The sequence below is a fragment of the Amphibalanus amphitrite genome, unplaced genomic scaffold, assembly GCF_019059575.1.
Source record: "Amphibalanus amphitrite isolate SeventyFive unplaced genomic scaffold, NRLGWU_Aamphi_draft 000111F_arrow, whole genome shotgun sequence".
NCBI lineage: Eukaryota > Metazoa > Arthropoda > Thecostraca > Balanomorpha > Balanidae > Amphibalanus > Amphibalanus amphitrite.
The window spans coordinates 277,088-297,234 of record NW_024881606.1 but is presented as its reverse complement, the minus strand read 5'-3'; the positions used below and the strand labels follow the sequence as shown (position 1 = coordinate 297,234).

The 20,147-nt window shown below is 48.0% G+C and overlaps 1 protein-coding gene across 1 annotated transcript in view; it reads left to right on the top strand.

Moving 5' to 3' along the window:
- Positions 1-20,147, top strand: part of LOC122381012 (muscle, skeletal receptor tyrosine-protein kinase-like) — a 45,796-nt gene that overhangs the window by 12,062 nt on the left and 13,587 nt on the right. Inside the window, exons 2-5 of the mRNA XM_043364687.1 lie at positions 2,533-2,666; positions 15,568-15,828; positions 18,714-18,884; positions 19,157-19,221. Coding sequence (XP_043220622.1) covers positions 2,621-2,666; positions 15,568-15,828; positions 18,714-18,884; positions 19,157-19,221 — 543 coding nt within the window. The 5' untranslated portion in view covers positions 2,533-2,620. The remainder of the gene's footprint in view (positions 1-2,532; positions 2,667-15,567; positions 15,829-18,713; positions 18,885-19,156; positions 19,222-20,147) is intronic.

Below are 20,147 nucleotides of genomic sequence, written 5' to 3'. Positions count from 1 at the left end.
TCTTTGCATTAGAGGACTCAGAATAGACTGCGCTATCAAACTGCTATCTCGGATTTTCGAAATTTTGAAAATTTCGAAAATTTGGTATAATAAAATTCAAAACTTATATTTTTACATTTTTTTCAAAACGTTTTTGATTTTTCGAAAAACCGGAATATGAACACATAATTATGACTAACTCTAGCAAGTTTTAGCTAAGTATCTTCAAAAATGGCCAAGTTATACGCATTATTGCAAAAAAATCACAATTTTTAATTTTTCAAATCAATTTTTAGCCCGTACTTGACGTCGTACGCCAATATAAATAGCACCATCGTGTTCCTGAGCTCAAACTGCATTCAATAGACACCTTTTTTGTTGAAAACTTTTAACTTCAAAATTTGACCTTTTTTGACCTGAAAGTGACCTGACCTAAGCTAAATTCGACTCAAAATGACCTCGAATGACACAGACGACATCAAATTCGAAATCTTTGGCCTAAATAGACACATAAAACATGTGTCACGTGACCGACGCATGATATAATATTTTCGTGACCTGAGATGACCTGACCTTGACCTGAAAATCAAAGTACAAGTTTGGTACCCTCAGGGTCTCTAGAGCATCTGTTCACGAGTGTGTGAACCAAAAATGAGCCTGATCTGACTTGTAAGATGGCGGGCAGAGCCCAAAACGTGAACAAGCCAAAATGCTAATATTTTTTACTTTGACCTGACCTGTGACGTCATCGGTGACATCGAGGTCAATGAAATTAGGTTTCGCTCGACAGTTTTTCCGGGGCTATCAGACACCGTTTGAATTTTGACGATCGGCCCAGCAGTTTCGGAGTTAGGAGGGGGCTATGAATAGCCCCCCCCCCAGTAGGGCGTGTTATACGCAGACCCCAGTGGGGCGCGAGATAACTTGAGGGACGTTTGTGATTTCAGGAAAGAACATTATGCATGTGTCTCGCATCTCATTTTTGTAGGGCACAAACTCTGAGGTACCTTTCGGATATTGAACCCTGTGATTCTGGCCAACAGGCCATGGGTCGTGCATCAGTCGAAGGGATATCACATTCAGCCATCACTCAGTAAAAGCTATTGTTCCGATGGACTGCCTCGTCACCTATCGAGTACACCCGCCGTCTAGCTCAGCTATAAATGATATACCCACCAGGCCAGTCCGTCCTACTCTTCAGCCTGTTTTACAGACCTGCGATGTCTCTGAAGGCAGCATAGCGAGAGCGTGTCATTGTTTATGGTCAAGTGGAAAAGACCAGCCCACTGCCGAGAAGTGCAGCCACGTAACGAGCTCCCTCAGAGAGCGTACACTCAAATAAACACTCACGTGATTCGAGGGATTAATGTTCCTCTCTGCTAGAGGATGTGTTTGTAGCCTGTCTGCGTGGTCGCCCCATGCTCGACCTGACCTGGTCGTGAACGACCCCCGCTGTTGTTCATAATAAGAGAACAGTAATGACGCGATACGAAACTGTCGCTGTGCAGCTTTGTAAACGAACTAAACGATATGTAGTCGTTGTAAGCGAGACGGCGTCTTTTTTACAAACGCAGCCGCCGCTTCAGTATAAGGTATACGAGTTATATGGTCCAACGGCTGGAACTGAGCTCCAAGCCACACATGGAGCACGCACGGAAGATTCTATGGCAGTGACATCCTCAATTTCATTACATAAGTTTTATTCATCTGACCTTATCCCGTTCCAAGAGTTGTTTGCTCCGATCTGAGCTCAGTGCTCACAAAAACCAGACTCATGTGTGCCCTTGCTCGTGAAAATACAGAATGTCATATCACATTAGAGAGAAGGATCAGGCTCAGATTTAGCGTAATCTTTTATCGGGTTTTTGTATGTCCAGACAGCCGTAAAGTTCATTGGTACTAAGTCGATCTAGATGTGATATGATACGATGACATCTCTTTGTGAGCATTGGTGTACTGCTGACTGCTTGGTCTCAGTGTTTGCCCTTCTTGTGCGACTATTTCGGAGAAAATGCTGGCGAGAGAAACGTCATAGACAGCATGGCGTCAAGGACAGTGGCGAAATAACACAGCCCCCTCGGCTCCGCTATAGTAACTACGGTCACATACAACACACACAGAAAAATATTGACACCGTTAGCGGTGTAATTGCACAGTACATATCTGAGCACTTGAGGAAAGTTAATTTAGTCCCTTCCCCGCTTAAATTACTCGCGCTTCTAAATGAACACCAGGAAGAAGGTAATAGAACACTGTTACGAGGGTTGGGTGTTTTACTATATGTAGCAAAACACCCAACCCTCCTAACAGTGTTCTATTACCTTCTTCCTGGTGTTCATTTAGAAGCGCGAGTAATCTAAGCGGGGAAGGGACTAAATTAACTTTCCTCAAGTGCTCAGATATGTACTGTGCAATTACACCGCTAACGGTGTCAATATTTTTCTGTGTGCAGGAGCAGAAAACCGAGAAAGCATTTATTTGATTGGAACCCCTCGGGATTTCACAAATTCATGTACACATTTTACAAACGTTTCGTATCTCCCGCCTTTTCAGAATATGGAGCTGGTATAACCCTGGGACAGCGAGCCCCCAGCAGAGAGTTACCTGAGGTCATAAAGAAGCACTCAAGAAGTCAGCAAAGATGCCGCCCAAGCCGGGACGGCACCGTGTTCGAGATTCGTCCAAAGGTAAAATCTACAGTTCTCAGTCACCTGCACTGCGCCGGTACTTACCTAATACCTACCTACAATTTAAAGCAATGGACGTGTTCTTTAATGCAGACATGGTGTAAACTGCGGCACCTACCCCACAGCTTCTTGGTCGTTGTGCACTTGTATGTGAGGATGTGTTGCCACACAGCTGCGTCAGTGTGAGTATGTGGGCTGTGGTCTGTAATTCAGAGCTAGCAAAACAACAGACTCAACGCAGACAGCTTCAAAATAGGCGTGATATACTCCAGACGCATTTGAAGTTACAAGCACTTATCCGTTACCTATCTAGTATTTAGCCTATTAGTGAAGCCGCCTTTTCCATCGTCATCTTCTTTGCGCCACACACGCTGAGACCTTTTGTCGCTGCCTGGCGAGCTATCGACTGCTCGGCGATTGTCGCCTGCTGGCTGGTGTCCCGGCTGCATCTAAGTGACATTTCGGCCGGTGCGACCGTCTCGGTCGGCGCCCCGCGCTCTGCAGTGGCCATGGAAAAGGATCATGAAACTGGGGCGTGATGCTTTCGGTTATTTGAAGGTCAAAGATGGGTAAATGTGGATGTGATATTTTGTGAAGTGCCTTTGATGGTACACTAGGGTTTTGTGACAATTTAGTAGTGCGTATGAACAACAGCTAGCTGGTCTAATGACTGCAATTTTTCAGCAAAAACGAATGAAGTGATTTTCGATTTTACTGCTGACTTACTCGTAAATGACAATTGACGCAGCCGTGGCTGACCCAACACACCATTTCGGATGCTCAGTCTATAGTTTATCACTTGCACTTTATGGACATTGGACATACGCGAGACAAAGCGACTGTCATACTTATGAATCATGGCACTGGTTAGCGATTAACCGCTCACTCCGTTAGTAGTAAGTATCAAAAGGGACTCTCCTTGTATGTCTTGTATAGCCCATTCAGTTGTTTGCGTTTAAGATCAGCTTCCTATTTCATTGAACGGGCTTGACACGCATGTGTTTATCGGCCGCTTTGCCAGCTGATAGCAAAAAGTGAGCTCTGGTGGATCAAATTAACCACAATCGTTTAGAAGAACTCTTAAATGAATGCCGCTAGCCTGTTTCATTACGCGTATATTTATGGAAGCGTTGAAGATCTTTGCACGACGCACGTTCCCAGTGTCGTGGGTAGCAGTGCATTGCTGATGGAGAGGGAAGGAGACTATCATCATCATCATCAATTTATTATGCGTCTTTTTCAGACAATACACATACACATTGCACTTTCCAATAAACACACCAGCAGTACAGATACTGCATGTAAGACGATGAACACAACACTAAAACGCAATTGCAAAGCACATTAACAAGTCAACACATTTGTGAAAAAAAACCCTATGAGCACAGAAGCCTCACGAGACGACGGGACATCACTGTCTGGCTGGAATTTAAAAGGAATCTGAGCGAATCTACTACACCGTCGCTGTCGATCGCGCTGCCTATGAAGCTATGATCCACATGACCCCTCACAGCATCAAGCACGTTTTGAAAAGAACAGTTTAACAGTTTGTATGCCAGGTCCAGAAATGTTCCGTGCAATTGTCTAGGCTCGGTAGCTAAAACAGCCAGCTCTCGTAGCATAATGTGTTTCAGTCGGTGTTGGTGGCTTCGGAATATACCCGATAAGGCTAGCAGCACCGCTCGTCTGAGCCGTTCATGTATTCTCGGGATACCTAAAGCTACAAGCAAAGCAGAATGATGAGCGTATTTAGATAATCCGAGGGCAGCTTTTATGCACCGAGATTGCAGGCCATCCAGATCGTCAACATCACACGAGCGAAGGGGGACTGTTTGACATCCGAAAGTTAGGGCAGGGATGACCACAGTTTTCCAAAGAAAGACTTTATCTGAAGGCGACAGGCAGTCACTGAGCATTCCAGCAGGAGTCAGTCCGTAGAATGCTCCACGAGCCCGACTAACACGGTACTGTACATGAAGTGACCCGGCTAGATCCGCTGACAATGTGACACCTAGATGTTCGGTCACTGCTCGTACAGCAAGCTGCTGACCAGATAGGTGCCAGACGGGGAGCGCAGACAACAATTCAGCACCAAATATAATAATCAACCAATCAACCAACCAGATGGTGCCTTTCAGCTCATTTTACTCAAGCGCGTATCGATTGAATGCGTAACCCTTGTTATAAAATGACGGTAATAATTTAAGTTTTTTTTTTGTAAAAGACAGCTTTCGAAACATACAGTTGATCTATATGAGATAGAGAATGCGACAAAAAATCTGTCACAAAATGCATTTTGTTTTGCTTTGTTTTTGTAACTATGTTACTATGTTATTGTGTTCTTATATTATATTATTATACTATTCATTGTGTTATATGTAATTGAGTTATCATCGTCATTTTATATATGTCGTGGATTCGTTACAAGTAACCTGTGTTGTTTGTGGTAACTAGCGTCTTTCCAGCACCTAGCGTTTCGTGAAGGATGAAAGCAGTGGGTCCTCCCGAAGTTAAAAGACATTAAAGATCCTGACTGAAGAACAAACTTCATGAATAAAAACACGCACCCACGTAATTCTAAGCATGCTGGCATTTATATACCCTAATCAGTAATCAATGTATGCTTCAATCGGTCACCAAAACCGGAAAGCTCAGGTGCCCAGTTTGATTCACTAATCTGACTACACAGCCCAATATCGCTCTGATCCGCCACTGTGTTTCATTTGGCGCTGCCAATCCGCTGCTGACCCCCGTATCTCATCAAATCATTCCGCGGGGAGTAGCGATGGCTGCGCTGGGTTTCGTCAGCCTCTCACACAGAAGCTCTACGACCGGTCATTTCGCAGCGCTCAGCTCACGGCAAACATTCCGGAAAGTCTAATCTGGGACGTGTTCCGTTGAGCCCTATGTCCGCTGAAAGTTGCGTCGGAGTCCGGCACGGTATACGACTGAGCTGCTCAGACTTGGCGGTGCTCTCAGCGACACCAGACTCCTGTCAGGAATGACTGATCTCCCCTGGGGCACAAGCGTGTGGGGAGTTGGGCGGTCACGCATGGCTGCGTGGCAAGGCCGCGGTTAGAGGTTCTCTGTGCTAGCGAGAGAAGTTGTAATTCGCTATCACTCTCCCAGGTCCCAGGAGAGACGTTAAGGCTACTCATGACCATGTAAATGTGCGCATTTCGTCGCTGCCTTGCCATCCTCTAACGCATCTCTGAAAACCTGGCTCACGTGGCACCGTTTGATACTATATCCTCTCGTTGGAGGCACGGAAAACAGCGCTCTTCGGCTACCCACTGCAATGATCCATGGTTTCCCAGCTGACACTTCGTTACTTATTTCCCCGTGACACGCAGCCGCCAACTGTAAACCTACGATCCCTCCTATGTATCTTGAAAATACACTTATCCTCCTCCTCACGACCAACCCCTGTTCTAGGCTGGCCTGTCACCATTATCCGACGGAAGTAGCTCCTCAGGAGCAGACTCACGTGCGGTGGGGTGACCATTAGCGCCGGATGGGTGACCTGTCTCTCGGAACGGGCGTAGCCACAGTGGCGCATCAAGGTGACAGCCCAGACCAATGCGTGCCTCTAATGATGTGTACCCCTCGCTCCTGAAATGGTCTCAGTAGCCCGAAAGGGCCTAACTGATCTTGACAAAAATATCAGCCAACGCAGCCCGTAGAAATCTCCGCGGTCCCCTTTCCCTGTGGCCCACAGCGGTGTCACAGTCTCATAATGACCCACTGTGACCCACAGCGGCCCACTATAGCCCACTGTGACCCACCCACTGCGGCTCACCGCTGCCCCACCGTGACTGTCCGTCTGGCCCCTCTGAAGAGCGCGTGAAGGCTGCGGTAAAAACCTCGGCCGGCCGTCCTGTCGCCGAGGCTGGCCGGTGGATCAGTTTGTTTGTATGGCATAAACAGAGCACTGGCCAGCGGAGGGGCCGAGGCGGCGTGGATGTCTGCGGATGGACACTGGCCAGTCGCAAAGATGCAAATTGGACGGCTCAGGCAGGCCCACGATCGACGCTCGAGAGGTGCAAATTGTACGGCTCAGGCAGGCCCACGATCGATGCTCGAGAGGTGCAAATTAGACGTGGAGGTAGAACCACGCTTGAGGTGTGGTTCTACCCGACGCCCGAGAGGTGCAAATCGGACGGCAGGCAGGCCTCCGCTCATAGTCCAAGAGGTGTAAAGTGGCTGGCAGTTCGTCGCCCAAGGTGTGAAAATTAGACGACAGACAACCACACGCTCTCGGCGTCGCAGAGATGCAATCTATATAATTTACGGGACCACATCTACGTACAACACGAAGCTGCAGAGGTGCAAAGTAGAAAAAACATGGGACCACATCCGCAGTCGTATAGGTGGTCTCACATGCTTCGCATAGCGACCTGCGTGTTCCTCATATTTCAACTAACTACTGGCCATGGGTTATCGCACATCAGAAGCCGGTCTGATGGGGTTATTTGAAGAGTAGGACACGCAACATAAACAGCTGATATCTGAGCACCGCTGGCGGGGTGGGTGGTCCCGTGTGCACCGTACGCTGCACTGCACTGTGCACTTCTCTCGGCTGTGCATAGACGCTAAGATGGCGGACACCAACAGGACGTCCCCGATGGAATTGAGCAGCGACTGTGCTGTGGATGCCGGTTTATTATGATATTTTTAGAAGGCACATAACTACGTTATCAAAAGCATATAGCATTTTTGATTGAAGGGCTCGTGGCGACGAGAGTTATTATGATGCTTTGGCTTTTTTTAAAATAATATTTTCATGCTTCTTGATTATTTTCTAGCATTTGACGTAATGTGAAAACTTGCCACAAAATTAAAGTTATGTCACGAATACTGAACACCAAATGATTAAAAGCATATGAACATAGCTTTATAGTCCCAAAAGCAAGGTGCCCATGTAATAAAATATCTTATATTTACTTTTGCACATCGTACTGAACAGGCATAACGTTTCTGTGTCAGTTTTAGCGTTTTACAGCGTGTCAGCGTGTCAGTAATTCATGACTAAAATATAACTTGATTAGGACATAAGTTGGACCTAATGGGAAGATGATAACCGTCATAATTTAAGCGCCTTTTCAGCTGCAAATGACAGCCTTATTGTGGGGCCCACATCATCGAGCAAATGCTGTAACAATTCTAATTTAACTGCGGCCCCAGTTAATGCCTGATGCTGGGCCTCGGATGCTCAGGGCAATATATCATGAGCTGATTATGCTGTGGGCAGAAGTTTAGCTTCATATCACACACTCTCGGGAATGAAATTCGTTTTCAACTTTAGTGTGAGATAAAGCCAGGAGCTGAAGACCATTCCCTTGCGCTCCACTTCGGAGATGCGGAGCTGCTGCTTTTGTTATTATTACAATAATTCCCTCCCACTGCTTGTCGCTGCCATCTCCAGCCTCGACGCGTGGCGTTTCCTGTGCTGGCAGAGGGACCTGTGACCCCACTGTGTCAGCACATGGACGCAGGCACTGTGACACGTGTCATGTAATGGAAACTATTGTCAAACAGGGCCCGTCCAGAGCGCCTGGCGCCTGCGCCTGGTGTAAACGCGATACGCAGCGAGGGCGTACAGCCGTACAGCCAGGCACCAGGTCACGGGGCAGCAGCCATTTTCTGTCACATGACCGATAGGACGGGTCTGTCACGTGGCCGGTCCGATAAATTTGGAAGACGTCTTTTGCGATAACTAGCTTAATATATTTTTCACCTTACGATTCTACTTCTCACACCTCACGCTCTACAGTCTCACCTGTGGGTAGTATACATGTTTGGTATATAGATTTTCTGTGTGAGCTGGCCATTTAAAAGAAATTAGGTATAGGTAAGTACTGAATATTCAAAAAGCCGCTGCATTTTCTTTTAGGACAGATGAATGCCAGTGCTTATTAGCTTCAAATACAATGATGCAAATACAAAGTGCTTATTGCAAGTTTTTTTGGGAAAAGAAGCCTTGAACGAAGAAAACTCGAGATTGCGTCAATTGCAAATTATTGCAATCACTCTATCATCATCAATGCTAGATTGAAAATGTGACTTTGCCCTATTTCGGCTTGGCAGTTAACCGGCAAGTAGAGATTTGAGCTATCATCTCAGCATTAAAGCAGCGCTAATTGTACCAAAGCCGTTGATTTGATTAAGGATTATAAGTCAGTTTCAATAGACTCACTTTAATATGATTTATAATAAAGTACCAAATTAGATTTAAAACTTTGTCAGCTAACCTTTGTGGCTTCATGAATTGCGAATCCTATTATTCTGAGGATTCAACAATACATTATGTCAGTTCAACTTGACATCTAGGAATTGAGGCCAATTCCCTCGGAATAGAATCCGAGAAGATGAATTATTCACGCGTTCGACGACAATGTTTTCCCAATTGTACGTTGTAAGTCCGTACTCTTGGGGGCTAGTTAAGTCCGTGTTGTCGATTGTTTACTCCAATTGACACCAGACTTCGGTGCCCGCACCCATGAGTATTTGAGTACCTATGGTGACTTGACGTGGTCACCTAAACGGTGTCAGCCACCTGACTGCCCGGCCGGGTCGGTTGCCGAGGTGTGCATTTCAGCGCGGTGTCGGATTCACAGCGAGTACCGCCGCCCTCCAGATGGGAGGCGATCGTTTACGCCAGTGCACCCCTCCCCGTCCCCTCCCTCGGCACAGCAGGGGCGCCTCCAGCGGCCGATTTTATAAAAGCTGTAGACTACGGCTGACGCAGATTTCTACCAATTTGGCTGTATTTCACACCCAAATGGTTTCATAAAGAGATTGCGGATGAGACCATACGATGCTATATCTTTGCCGTAGTAGGGGTATTAAAATACAGTAAAATTCAAACCAAACGAAAACATACAACTGGCGCATAATATGCCCTCCAATTATAAAAAAACACCCACTTCTAGAAAACGTAGATTCCTAGGACGAGAACCACCTTAACCTTCGCCGGCACAGGGGGGGGGGGGGTTGATGCAACCCCCACTAAGAATTTTCGCAAATAACTCGCGTAAAAAGCGGCCGATCGCGACGAAACTTTCAGTACCCTCACATTGATCAATTTTACACCTACCCTGAAAATTTCATGACCCTGACCCCAATGAACTTTGACCTGTGACCTATTTTCTGTGACCATGTTTGGCCGAAATCGCGGTTCGGCGCATGTCGGCTCGCATTAGCCGCGCGTTTGCAAGCTTTTCGTGGTTTCAAACGTTCAAACATGTGACTTGATGTTGCTCCCATGCATTACGGTGGGTGTCAAGGTCACCTGAAGGTCAGGTCAGGTCATTGACCTTTGGTGACCTCGGGTGACCTCGGTTCACTTTTTCGAGTTTTACATGTTTCTAGGCTAGTTTTTGGAGCTGAATTCGAATTTAGCAACCATTTGAACATTTACGAAGTAGTTTTGGTGCCTTCGTAACATGTTACGAAGCTGTCCGAGGCGTTTGACACGTATTACGAATACCCGTCACAACCCCTACCGGTTGACCTGACCTGACCTGACCCGACCTGGTCTAAATGCTTAAAGACATCATCTATGATCAAAACTAAAACGATATTCGTGATCAGCACCCCGGAAAACCACATAGCAGCCACACTTTACGACTTTCTAACAGGTCCCGATTTTCCCGGTTTTCGGGTCATTGACCTGACCTGGAAGGTCACCCGATGACCTAGGACCTTAAAATTGGGTATCATCGGCTTCCTCTCGTGACGGGCAACACGCTCGTTTTTTCCGCGAAGCTCTAGCTCGATCAGGGGCCAAACGCGAGGGGGGTCGTACCAACCCCCCCCCCCCCCCCTTGTGCCGTCGAAGGACTCAAAATGGCCTGTGCCGGCGAGGGTTAATGTAAAATACTTCCAAGCTTCATGACATCACCCGCTGGTCACAGGCCCCTGGCGGCTTCAGTCTGCTGGGGGACGGCACTAAGCCTGCGATTTTTCCCCAGTCTGGTGGATTACCGGAGCACTGCCGGCTCTCAGCTCGACCCTGGGTCCGCCGACACAGTGCATGCCTGGCCAAGTGGACATCGCTGTTAGGCAGGCCATATCGCCTCGATGGCCGTCCGTGTGGTGCCCGAGTGTCCGACCAGGCCCGCGTGGTGGCCGGGCCAAGCGTGACGTCATTCGGTCAGACTGCAGGCCGACAGGGCTGCCGGACGCAGCATTCCAATGAAACTCATGATGTCAGTGAATACATAGATGCATAGTACAAGTAAAAGGATAAGTGACTTTTTTTGCTCGTGTATAGTTCTTAATCAATATGAGCTGATAGAGGCACAATGAAATTTGCTTCCACATTAATTTCTACACGCAATATAGCTGTTCAAAACTTATACCACCCTCCAATGTCACGTTATTTTATCTTTATTTCTTGTCAAATATCGCCTTGTTGCGGCAGTTCTCGATAAGTCTTTTGAGTCCGTCTTTGCGAAAAGCCTTCCATTTTTCGACGACTCCACAGAGCTTTTGTCGGCTCGAATGTTGATTCAAGCTGGAAGCATCGCTTAAGGCCCGCCTTCCACCGCTTACCCCTACTCAATACTGCAACAGTACTCAGCTCAATAATATAGGTTAAAAAAGTACTAAAAAGACAAGCAACTATTGAAAATAATTTGGATTTCGTGTGCAATTGTGCTTTCAATTGGGCTTATAATGGTGGGTGACTTTGTAAGATGCCTTTGATGGTAGCCGTTGCGATGTTTACTTGCCAAACAGGTTCACTGTACTGTGCAGGCTACTGCAAGGTCTTTCCATCCGCTTGGTTACTTCTGCAAGTAACAATAAAGTATGAATTCAGATGGCGCGGCATATGAAGTATGAACGTATGAAAACTCAGAGAAGCACACAGACCATCATGATGTCATTTTAACCAAGACCCCGACGCCGGGGGGGGGGGGTAGGGTTTCGACACGCTACTCCGTACTCAGAACACCAATTGTACACAAACCAGCCGGTCGCTACCCAGTTCATGCCGCCATGTTTGACCAGTCCCTTACAAACATAACCACCCGTCACTAGCTAGGGCATCCATCTTAGTTTTGTCACGTCACTGCTACAAATTCCTCCCCGGGGTATGTTGACAGAGACACAGTGGCTGTCCCGAGAGGTGCTCCTTCGACAACTGTGTCAGTCTCGAGAACTGGACGGCCGGGATGATGAAATCAGCCGCTCCCTACGTCTGTAAACTCCCATCACCATCACCTTGCACTGTTGGAGACGGAGCGTAGCCCTGCTTTGTGCCAATGAGCCATGCGACAGAGGGACTCGACCGCGTCATATCACACAAGCTCGGTGTCTATAAGGCGGCGACTGTGGCTCATGGACTCATGACGAGAGATGACCTTTCTACAGCTGCGTCAATTGCGGCAGGAGACGACTTGACCCATAGATGCAGTGGCAGAGATGACCAGTCTGCCCACGGCGTGGGGGCCAGGCCAGTTACCATGGACGCACGAGGCGCGATGACCTGCCGGGGGCGGGGGCGCCATCGATCCCGGGTTACGGTCGGCGGGCCGGAGACACCCGCGGGCATCGTTGGTGGGAGGTAATATTCCCCGGTCGGCCGCCGGCGACGCCACCAGAGTGGGTCGACTCTGAATATACGGCCGACTATGATGCCGAGGAGGTAATTCCTCCTATGAAAGATGGGCCTCTGATTTTATTTTGGTCGCCAATGTGTGCTGCTTGATGAGACCGAGTTATCTATTTTCGGAATACCTATGCTGCTTATTGATTTATGTTCAAGAGTTTCTGACGTGTTCATCGTATATTTTGTGCTTACGAGTAGTTAATGATATTACTTTATAACGCTAGATATAATTCAAAATGAAAAACAAGCGTATTTTCAAAAAATTAACATGCCATGTTTAACATATCAATTCATTGTTCAAGTCAAAATTGGCTCCTCCTTAAAAAATCTACGTTTTTCAAATGAAATTGATTTAATCTTCCTGAACAAGTCTGCAATAAAAACTATTTTTTTCCCCAAGAACGCGTGCGGCAACTTTTTGAACCATCAAGTTTCCCGTAATTTATATCTTCACTTACATCCCGGTCTCAACTTAAAGGTTTTCAGTGTTCCTTGTCCTTTTTATGTGAAGAGGAGAGAGAGAGGGGGGACAGACAGACAGACAGACAGACAGACAGACAGACAGAAAGACAGACAGACAGACAGACAGAGTGAGTGAGTGAGTGAGTGAGTGAGTGAGTGAGTGAGTGAGTGAGTGAGTGAGTGAGTGAGTGAGTGAGTGAGTGAGTGAGTGAGTGAGTGAGTGAGTGAGTGAGTGAGTGAGTGAGTGAGTGAGTGAGTGAGTGAGTGAGTGAGTGAGTGAGGGGTATTTTATGAATGGTCCTTGGTGAAATGATCTGAACAAAATGCTTCGCAGCTCGTTAACGATGTTTATAGAAGTGTTACATGTCATAACGACCACGAGCGGGCAGCCAGATACAGTATTCTCTAACGCACTTCATCTACAAAATGTGTTTTTGCTCTGAGTGGATCTGCAGACTTTTCGCTCGTCACGCTCGATTGCAGAAGCATTTATAAACAATCCTGCTGAAATCAGTTATATTGTAATCGATTCGCTCCCAAGTAAGGTTGGTATTGATGGACTTCTCGTTTTATTAGCTTATGCAAAAGTAATTAGTCTAGTCTTATCAATATCTTCAAATTAGGACAGATTTATTTTTTTATGGCAAACTATGCCATAAGATTGATTGCCTAGATTGATCTTGCCTATAGATGGGTGAGAGAGAGAGAGAGAGAGAGAGAGAGAGAGAGAGAGAGAGAGAGAGAGAGAGAGAGAGAGAGGGAGGGGGAGAGAGAGAGAGAGAGAGAGAGAGAGAGAGAGAGAGAGAGAGAGAGGGAGTACGGTCCGTGGTGCTCACCAGTCACGGTTGGAAGAGAAGGTCGTTCTTAGTACCATGCTGAGGAGATGGGGCGTTCCCCATGTTACAGAAGGGGGAGGGGGACATGGCATGACGAAATACCAATACGGAGTAAAGCTGTGTTTATGTTCATTCCAAGCGCGGGTTGTGTATCGGTTCAGTGAGGCTGGATGACCTCGGCCGTTTGGTCCATTGATCAAGCACAATACGACAGGCTTATTTGTTTGGCTTGTAAGGTTTTTCGTCTTATGTAAAGCATCATTTACGGTATGTTATGCAACTCGCCTGTTTTGCATGGATTCGGCTATGAAACGGAATCCACCTTGTCGCGCATGATACAAAAACAATGAATCTACCTGCGAAGATGGTTAACCAGTTCTGAAATGATTTTGTCGAGTAATATCCAGCCAGTTAAATCGCATTGTTTTACGCTCATCCTCACCCAAGTGGACAAGTTAACGACTCTGTTGCCCAAAATCGTAGCTCATGGTATTACAACTTTGATTCGGTGTGCAGTTTATGTCCTTCATACGCCATCAGTCAGCCTCACGGCACCTTTATGTCGCTCTCCGTGCCAGCCAATGTCCTGGTCATTCCCCCAGGGGAGTTTCGACACCACTATCCTTTTGTGGTGCTGCAGCAGCGCCGTCGGCAACGGCGGCGACCCGGAAATGATCAATGACCAGCGGTGGTGGTTTCTGGCGGCATCCCGGTGGTACCTCGACGGCCATAGGCGGTACTAAGGTGGTACACTTAACTACAAAGTGATGTTTCACTTCTCCCAGGCAATCGGTTGCCTGGAATGGTAGGCTGTACCGCATTACACATGTTGAGTGGCACAGTCTGTTCCTGTGAAAATAAGCTCATCATAGACACAGTTAGGTAACATTGTAATAAGCGGCACAATCTAACATGCCAGCCATCTGATAGACTGTGAGGGGTGGGACATCATTCTGTAGTCAACGCACGTACGCGCGGTAGTGCCCCGCGCATTGCTCCTTTCGGCGCCGCTGCGTACGAACGTCGAGTGTCGCGCCTAAGTAACAACAGCGTCCCCATCCAAGGCAAACAAACGCTCCGGAGCGTCCACAGTTGGCGCTTGTCACGGCGCCGACACACACACACACTGGTCCGAGTATGTCCCCGGCAGGTGGGGTTTGTCGGTACCCCGTCCCCGTCACCGTCCCCGTCGCCGTCCCCTCCCAGTCCTGTGCTCGTGCCGCGCCCCTCGGCTGGGCGCAGCGAGTAGCGACGGCCCGACGCGAGCGGGGCGTACCGTAAGATGAGATGGCAGAGGGGTGAGGAAAGGAGGTGCTGGGGGTCACCTAGCATCTTTACGGGTCACGAAAGGTTAATGAGGCGTATTTTTAGAACTCCATTAAAGGTGGTTGAGTTCGCTGAGTTTGGCGTCGTTTACCTACTAATCGTTGCCGCTATTACCAAGGCAGAGTCTGTTCGGAGGGTTCGGTGGAATAATGAATGCAACTTTTGAATAGTACCATTGCATTCTTGTTGAGGTAGTTATAGGCAAATATAAGACCGCAAATATAATAGCCAGCGACATTGAAAACTGAAAGAAATGCGAATGTGGGTTGATAAAAACATCACTTTCCTCATTTTTTAATAAGCAATGCTCTACATACTCCCACCACTCTATCCAAAGTTTCGGCCTGTTTGCCGGCCTCCACCCCCCCCCCCCTTTATCCCCACGTCTTGGACCTCGCACTGACCCTACACCCCTCGCCCTTGCGGAGCTCACGCTGACCCCTCCCTCTCCTCTCGCCCCGGACCTCACGCTGACCCTCTCTCTCTCTCTCTCTCTCTCTCTCTCTCTCTCTCTCTCTCTCTCTCTCTCTCTCTCTCTCTCTCTCTCTCTCTCTCTCTCTCTCTCTCTCTCTTCCTCTCTCCCTCCCTCTCTCTCTCTCTCCCTCTCTCCCTCTCTCTCTCGCCCTGCATTTCCTGCTGACCTCCCCCTCCCCTCTCGCAGACGGAGGCCGTCGGTCTCGACAGTCGCGCTGGCATCGGCGACGACGGCGCAACACCTGTCCGGTCAACTACTGCAATAACGTCGAGGCGGGATGCGAGGTGGTCGGACCCAACCAGTTCGTCTGCCGATGTCCGAGGGACACGCACATTATCCAGCCTGGAGAGCCGTGCATCTACACCACGGCGGTGCCGTTCACCACGCCTTCGGCGGAGCTGACGACGACGCCGACCGACGGCGGCACGGCGCCTACGACCACGGAAGGTCAGTGGGAGGGGGAGGGGGGTAGAGGTGACTATTCATGGGAGGTCAGTGGGGGAGAGGGAAGGGGAGGATGCTAGAGTCTCCGTCGGTATTCATGTTGATATCGGTGCTCTATGAGAACAATACCCAATCTGGTTTCAATGTCGGTAGGAATAAGAAGCAAGCCTGTGTCAGTCTGGTGGCAGCAGTATTAGCACTCTCGTGTCAGTGGGAGTGTCATTGCCTATCATTATCATTATCAGCGGTGTAAGTACGGACATCAGTCACAGTCGAATCCACGGAATTCGTAGCCTCTGTCAGATACTTAAAAGTCAACTTGGATGGTCTTATAACCCAATTATCTAATTAGATGCACCGTATCATCAGTAATGTCCCGGCATCCCGCATAAACCAACTCCTGACCGACTAGGCTATTTCGTGTAGCATCAATGGCCACCGGCATCGGGTATAGGGACACGGAGTTGCTGCGTTAGGTAATGGGGAGCATCGACCAAGTCCCACCGGTCCCAAACGCCGACAGCACGTGATGAGAAGACGCAGACGGAGCATGTGATTTGTCATTATCAGGGCCAATATACTCGTATGTGGGTAGCGGATCGAACTCCTTTTCTTCAATAGCAGCTCAACCAGCATTCTAGCAGCGTCTTTCGTTTATCGTCTATCGCCTACAGTGAACTTTGAATGGCTATTGGCTGCAGACACCAAACATCCGGTTGTTGACTGCTGAACAATTTTCGTCTATTGAGCGACTGAAAACGTCAGACGTCTGTAACCAATCCACTATTATATTCAGTCACAAGCACCTCGGGTAACGTGCAATTAGGTAACACACAGTAAAGTTACGACAGAGGTGGTCTTCGCTGTCATTGGCGTCAAGTGAAGGTACTATTCACTGCCTAAGCAAACGCGTCGCTGTCCGTGACATGTTATTCAACAATACTGTGTGCCGAGCACTGAGCAGGATGATATTCGTGCACCGCAGTTAGGGTGAGCTGTGAAGTATTTGTCAGGTTGTAGGAGGCGCTTTGGTTACAATTTTTAGACCATTTCATAACCTTAGTAAAAAGATGGTTATAACGGGCCCTAAAAACTTATAACACAGGGATACTATCTATCACCTTGTCCATAGAGCTGGTTGAAGGGTGCCAATATTATCCGATATTGTTGTCGAACAAAGTGGGCTGAATAGCTCGTTTCAGCGACATTGTGTTCACAGGATAAACTTTGGTATCTTGTGAACTAAAACAACGCAGTTCCGGCAGGGCAATGCGTTGTTCAAATATTCGTATTAGCTTAACCCTCGCCGGACCTATTAGTTTTCTACATACGCGCCGGCCGAGGGGGGGGGGGGGCGGGTACGACCCCCCCCCCCCTCGCCGTTTCGCCCCTGGTGGAGCTAGCGCGTCGCGGAAAAAACGAGCGTGTGCGCCGTTACGAGACGCAGAGATTGGTACCCGATTTTAAGGTCCTAGGTCAACCGGTGACCTCTGAGGTCAGGTCAAGTGCCCCAGGGTACGGTTCAGTTTTTGGTGAATAACTTCGCAAAAAACGGCCGCAGAGCCGCGATTTTGGCAGCATCGTGTTCGCCTCGCTCAGGCGCGTCGAATGATATACTTTTTGTCTGGGTCAGGTCAACTTGGGATGTTGACCTCAGGTCAAGGTCAGGTCAGCACCCCCAGGTCACGAAGTTGGTCGAAAGGGGTCATGTCGCATATCATTCGATTCGGCAGGTCTTCCTGAGTCCATTGGTGGCTTTCTCGACTCGCTAGCTCAATTTGATCAAGAGTTATTGACGAAAAACTAATATGACCTTGATGACGTCATAAATGACGTCACGCAAGGTCAACATTGCAAAAGTGACGCATCTGACCTTGCAAGGAGTGCATCAAATCACGATTCTGTGTGCTTGAGATAGTTGGAGATCGTTCCCGGCGCCAGAATAGCAGTTTTCATTTTTCCCCATTGACTTATAATGGTGAGGTCACGAAAATGACCTGACCTCATATGACCTTTAGGAAAAATCCGAGATATACAAGTTGTGAGACTCATAATGGATACTAGATCCTGCAAGTTTCATTTCCCTGTGACATCTCCTCTGGCAGTGAGGGCGTTGCGAAGTTGCGACATCTGAAGACCGTGCAGAGGTTCACTTATGACGTCATAGATCAGTGACCTGACCTGACCCAAAAATGCGGTTGAAGTCAAAAGATGCGGCTTGGATCAAAGGTCAGGTATGCCAAGTTTCAGCTCTCTATCGCCAGCGTGTTTGGAGCTATCGCGAAAAAACCCTATGGGGGGGGCGGCACCCGCCCCCCCCCCCCCCTCGGCCGGCGAGGGTTAAAAATGTTAAGACAGTTTTGGAGCAAAAGTAAAAACCACATTTTTTCGGTGGACTCGAATCGTCCATGGACAAAGTACGGGACCGAGGCTTGGACAGGACGCCTGAGAAATATTATAAAAAGCTCTTCGACGCCGCAGCCTAATAAAGAGCGTCTTTTTGTGGTCAGTGGAGCGGGCACACCATTTACCATTATCATCAATCGTGGGTGATGACTGCGCCGTATGCTCACGACTAATGCAGCAGGAAACTGGTCGAGTGGCCCCTCCGGATAGAGGCCAATCACAGCTCAGACAACGTCGACCGGTGGCAGTCCCATGGGCTTTGAGGTTAATGTTAATGAAACCAGCTTTAAGCAGGGATTAATGATGCAAATTCCGACCAATTCAAATTTGCATTGGTTCTGTCGCATTGGTGCATTGGTGAAAGTTACGTTGAACGCGGAGCTGAACTGATTGTGGTCAGGTCAAATGCATGGGATAAATGTAGCTCTCTGGGCTCGTCTCGTCCCGCAGGGAGCTAACCGTGCCTCGTCCCTCGCCCCCAGTTCCGCTATCGCCCGGTCAGAGGGCGTGTCAGAACCCGGAGCAGCTCTGCGGGATGGAGGCTGCCTGCGCCATAGACGTGCAGACCGGCCGGCACGTCTGTACCTGCCCACACGACCTCTCCCAACCCACTGGTGATGCCCCAGAGAACTTCAAGTGCAAACGCAACATCCGTAAGTGCACGGCGACGATTGAGCTGCCAACCCGCTCTGTTGTGTTTTAAATACAGCGATTTACATTTAGCCGAACACCAGAAATATGGAAAAGCTGTGGCGTGTATAAGATAAAAATTGCGGAGAAACGATTGTTTTTCTTCAAATATATCTTTTATTTAACCTTGGCTTACCATTGTTGGTTCTGATTCCAGTTTACTCATCTGTATGCTCCATTGCTCACACACAAAAAGATGTGATGAATATAATTTTGTCTATCTGTTCCATTTCAGTGGGCGACGACACGTTTCCGTCTCCTATTCCGCTGAGCCGCGGCGACCAGGATGGTGGCGGGGAGGTGAGTGCGATGTACCTAACGATATAAGATAACAGTTTGTTAACGGGTGCACACTGCACATACACCAGTGACCAGACTGTATTTAGTCAGAACTAAGACAACTTTTTTAGAGCAATGACTGTTCGAATGAAATGTGTTGCCCCAGTAGCGATTACGCAATTGCAATTTCTCTTTCGAAATGTCCGGTTCATTCGTAAACGGCCGGATTTGCCCATGTGTCGATTTCCTGTGCCGGATGCTTGGATCAGTACATTAGAACCGTTTCTTTTTTCAGTTCCCTTTCTCGTACTCTCTTATTATGTTCGATTACCGATGCATAAAATAATTCATCGTGCCGTGTTTACGTTATCGGTTTGATTCAGCACTTCGTTATACCCGTATATCATGACTTCCTTACTGAGTCTACCCACATAATTTCCCTGTTTATTCACTAGCACACCTGGTTGTCCATAACACGATGTCAAAACCCCTGAAACATGGGGCAACTCCATCGCCTAGCGCTGATGAACCAACATGTATAGACAACTGTTTCGGGCCGGCTGGGCTATTGGAACAGGTCGCACAGATGCATTCACGAAACTATGGGTGGGTGTTGGAAAGTTAGGGTCCAGGTTTAATTGACCGAACTATTTACTCCAATAGTCTGTCTGTACCAGGTTTGGTTCGTGAGCTCCTTTGTATCTGTCTTGAATGCCTCCAACTTTGTTCAATCATTGAACGGGTTAGAGGGAACAGTGAATCGTTGCTGCGTCCCTATATTTGGCTGCGTCGCTGGGTCTCCAGTGTAGTCGGCTTTCGACACTACTGAAAGTGGACGCCGAATGTGAGATCTCGTGCATAGTTGAAGTCCGAGCTCTCTTGATCTGCATATTCAGTGTGTGGAGCTGACTATAGAAGAAGAAAATCGGTTAAAAATGCTGCCGACC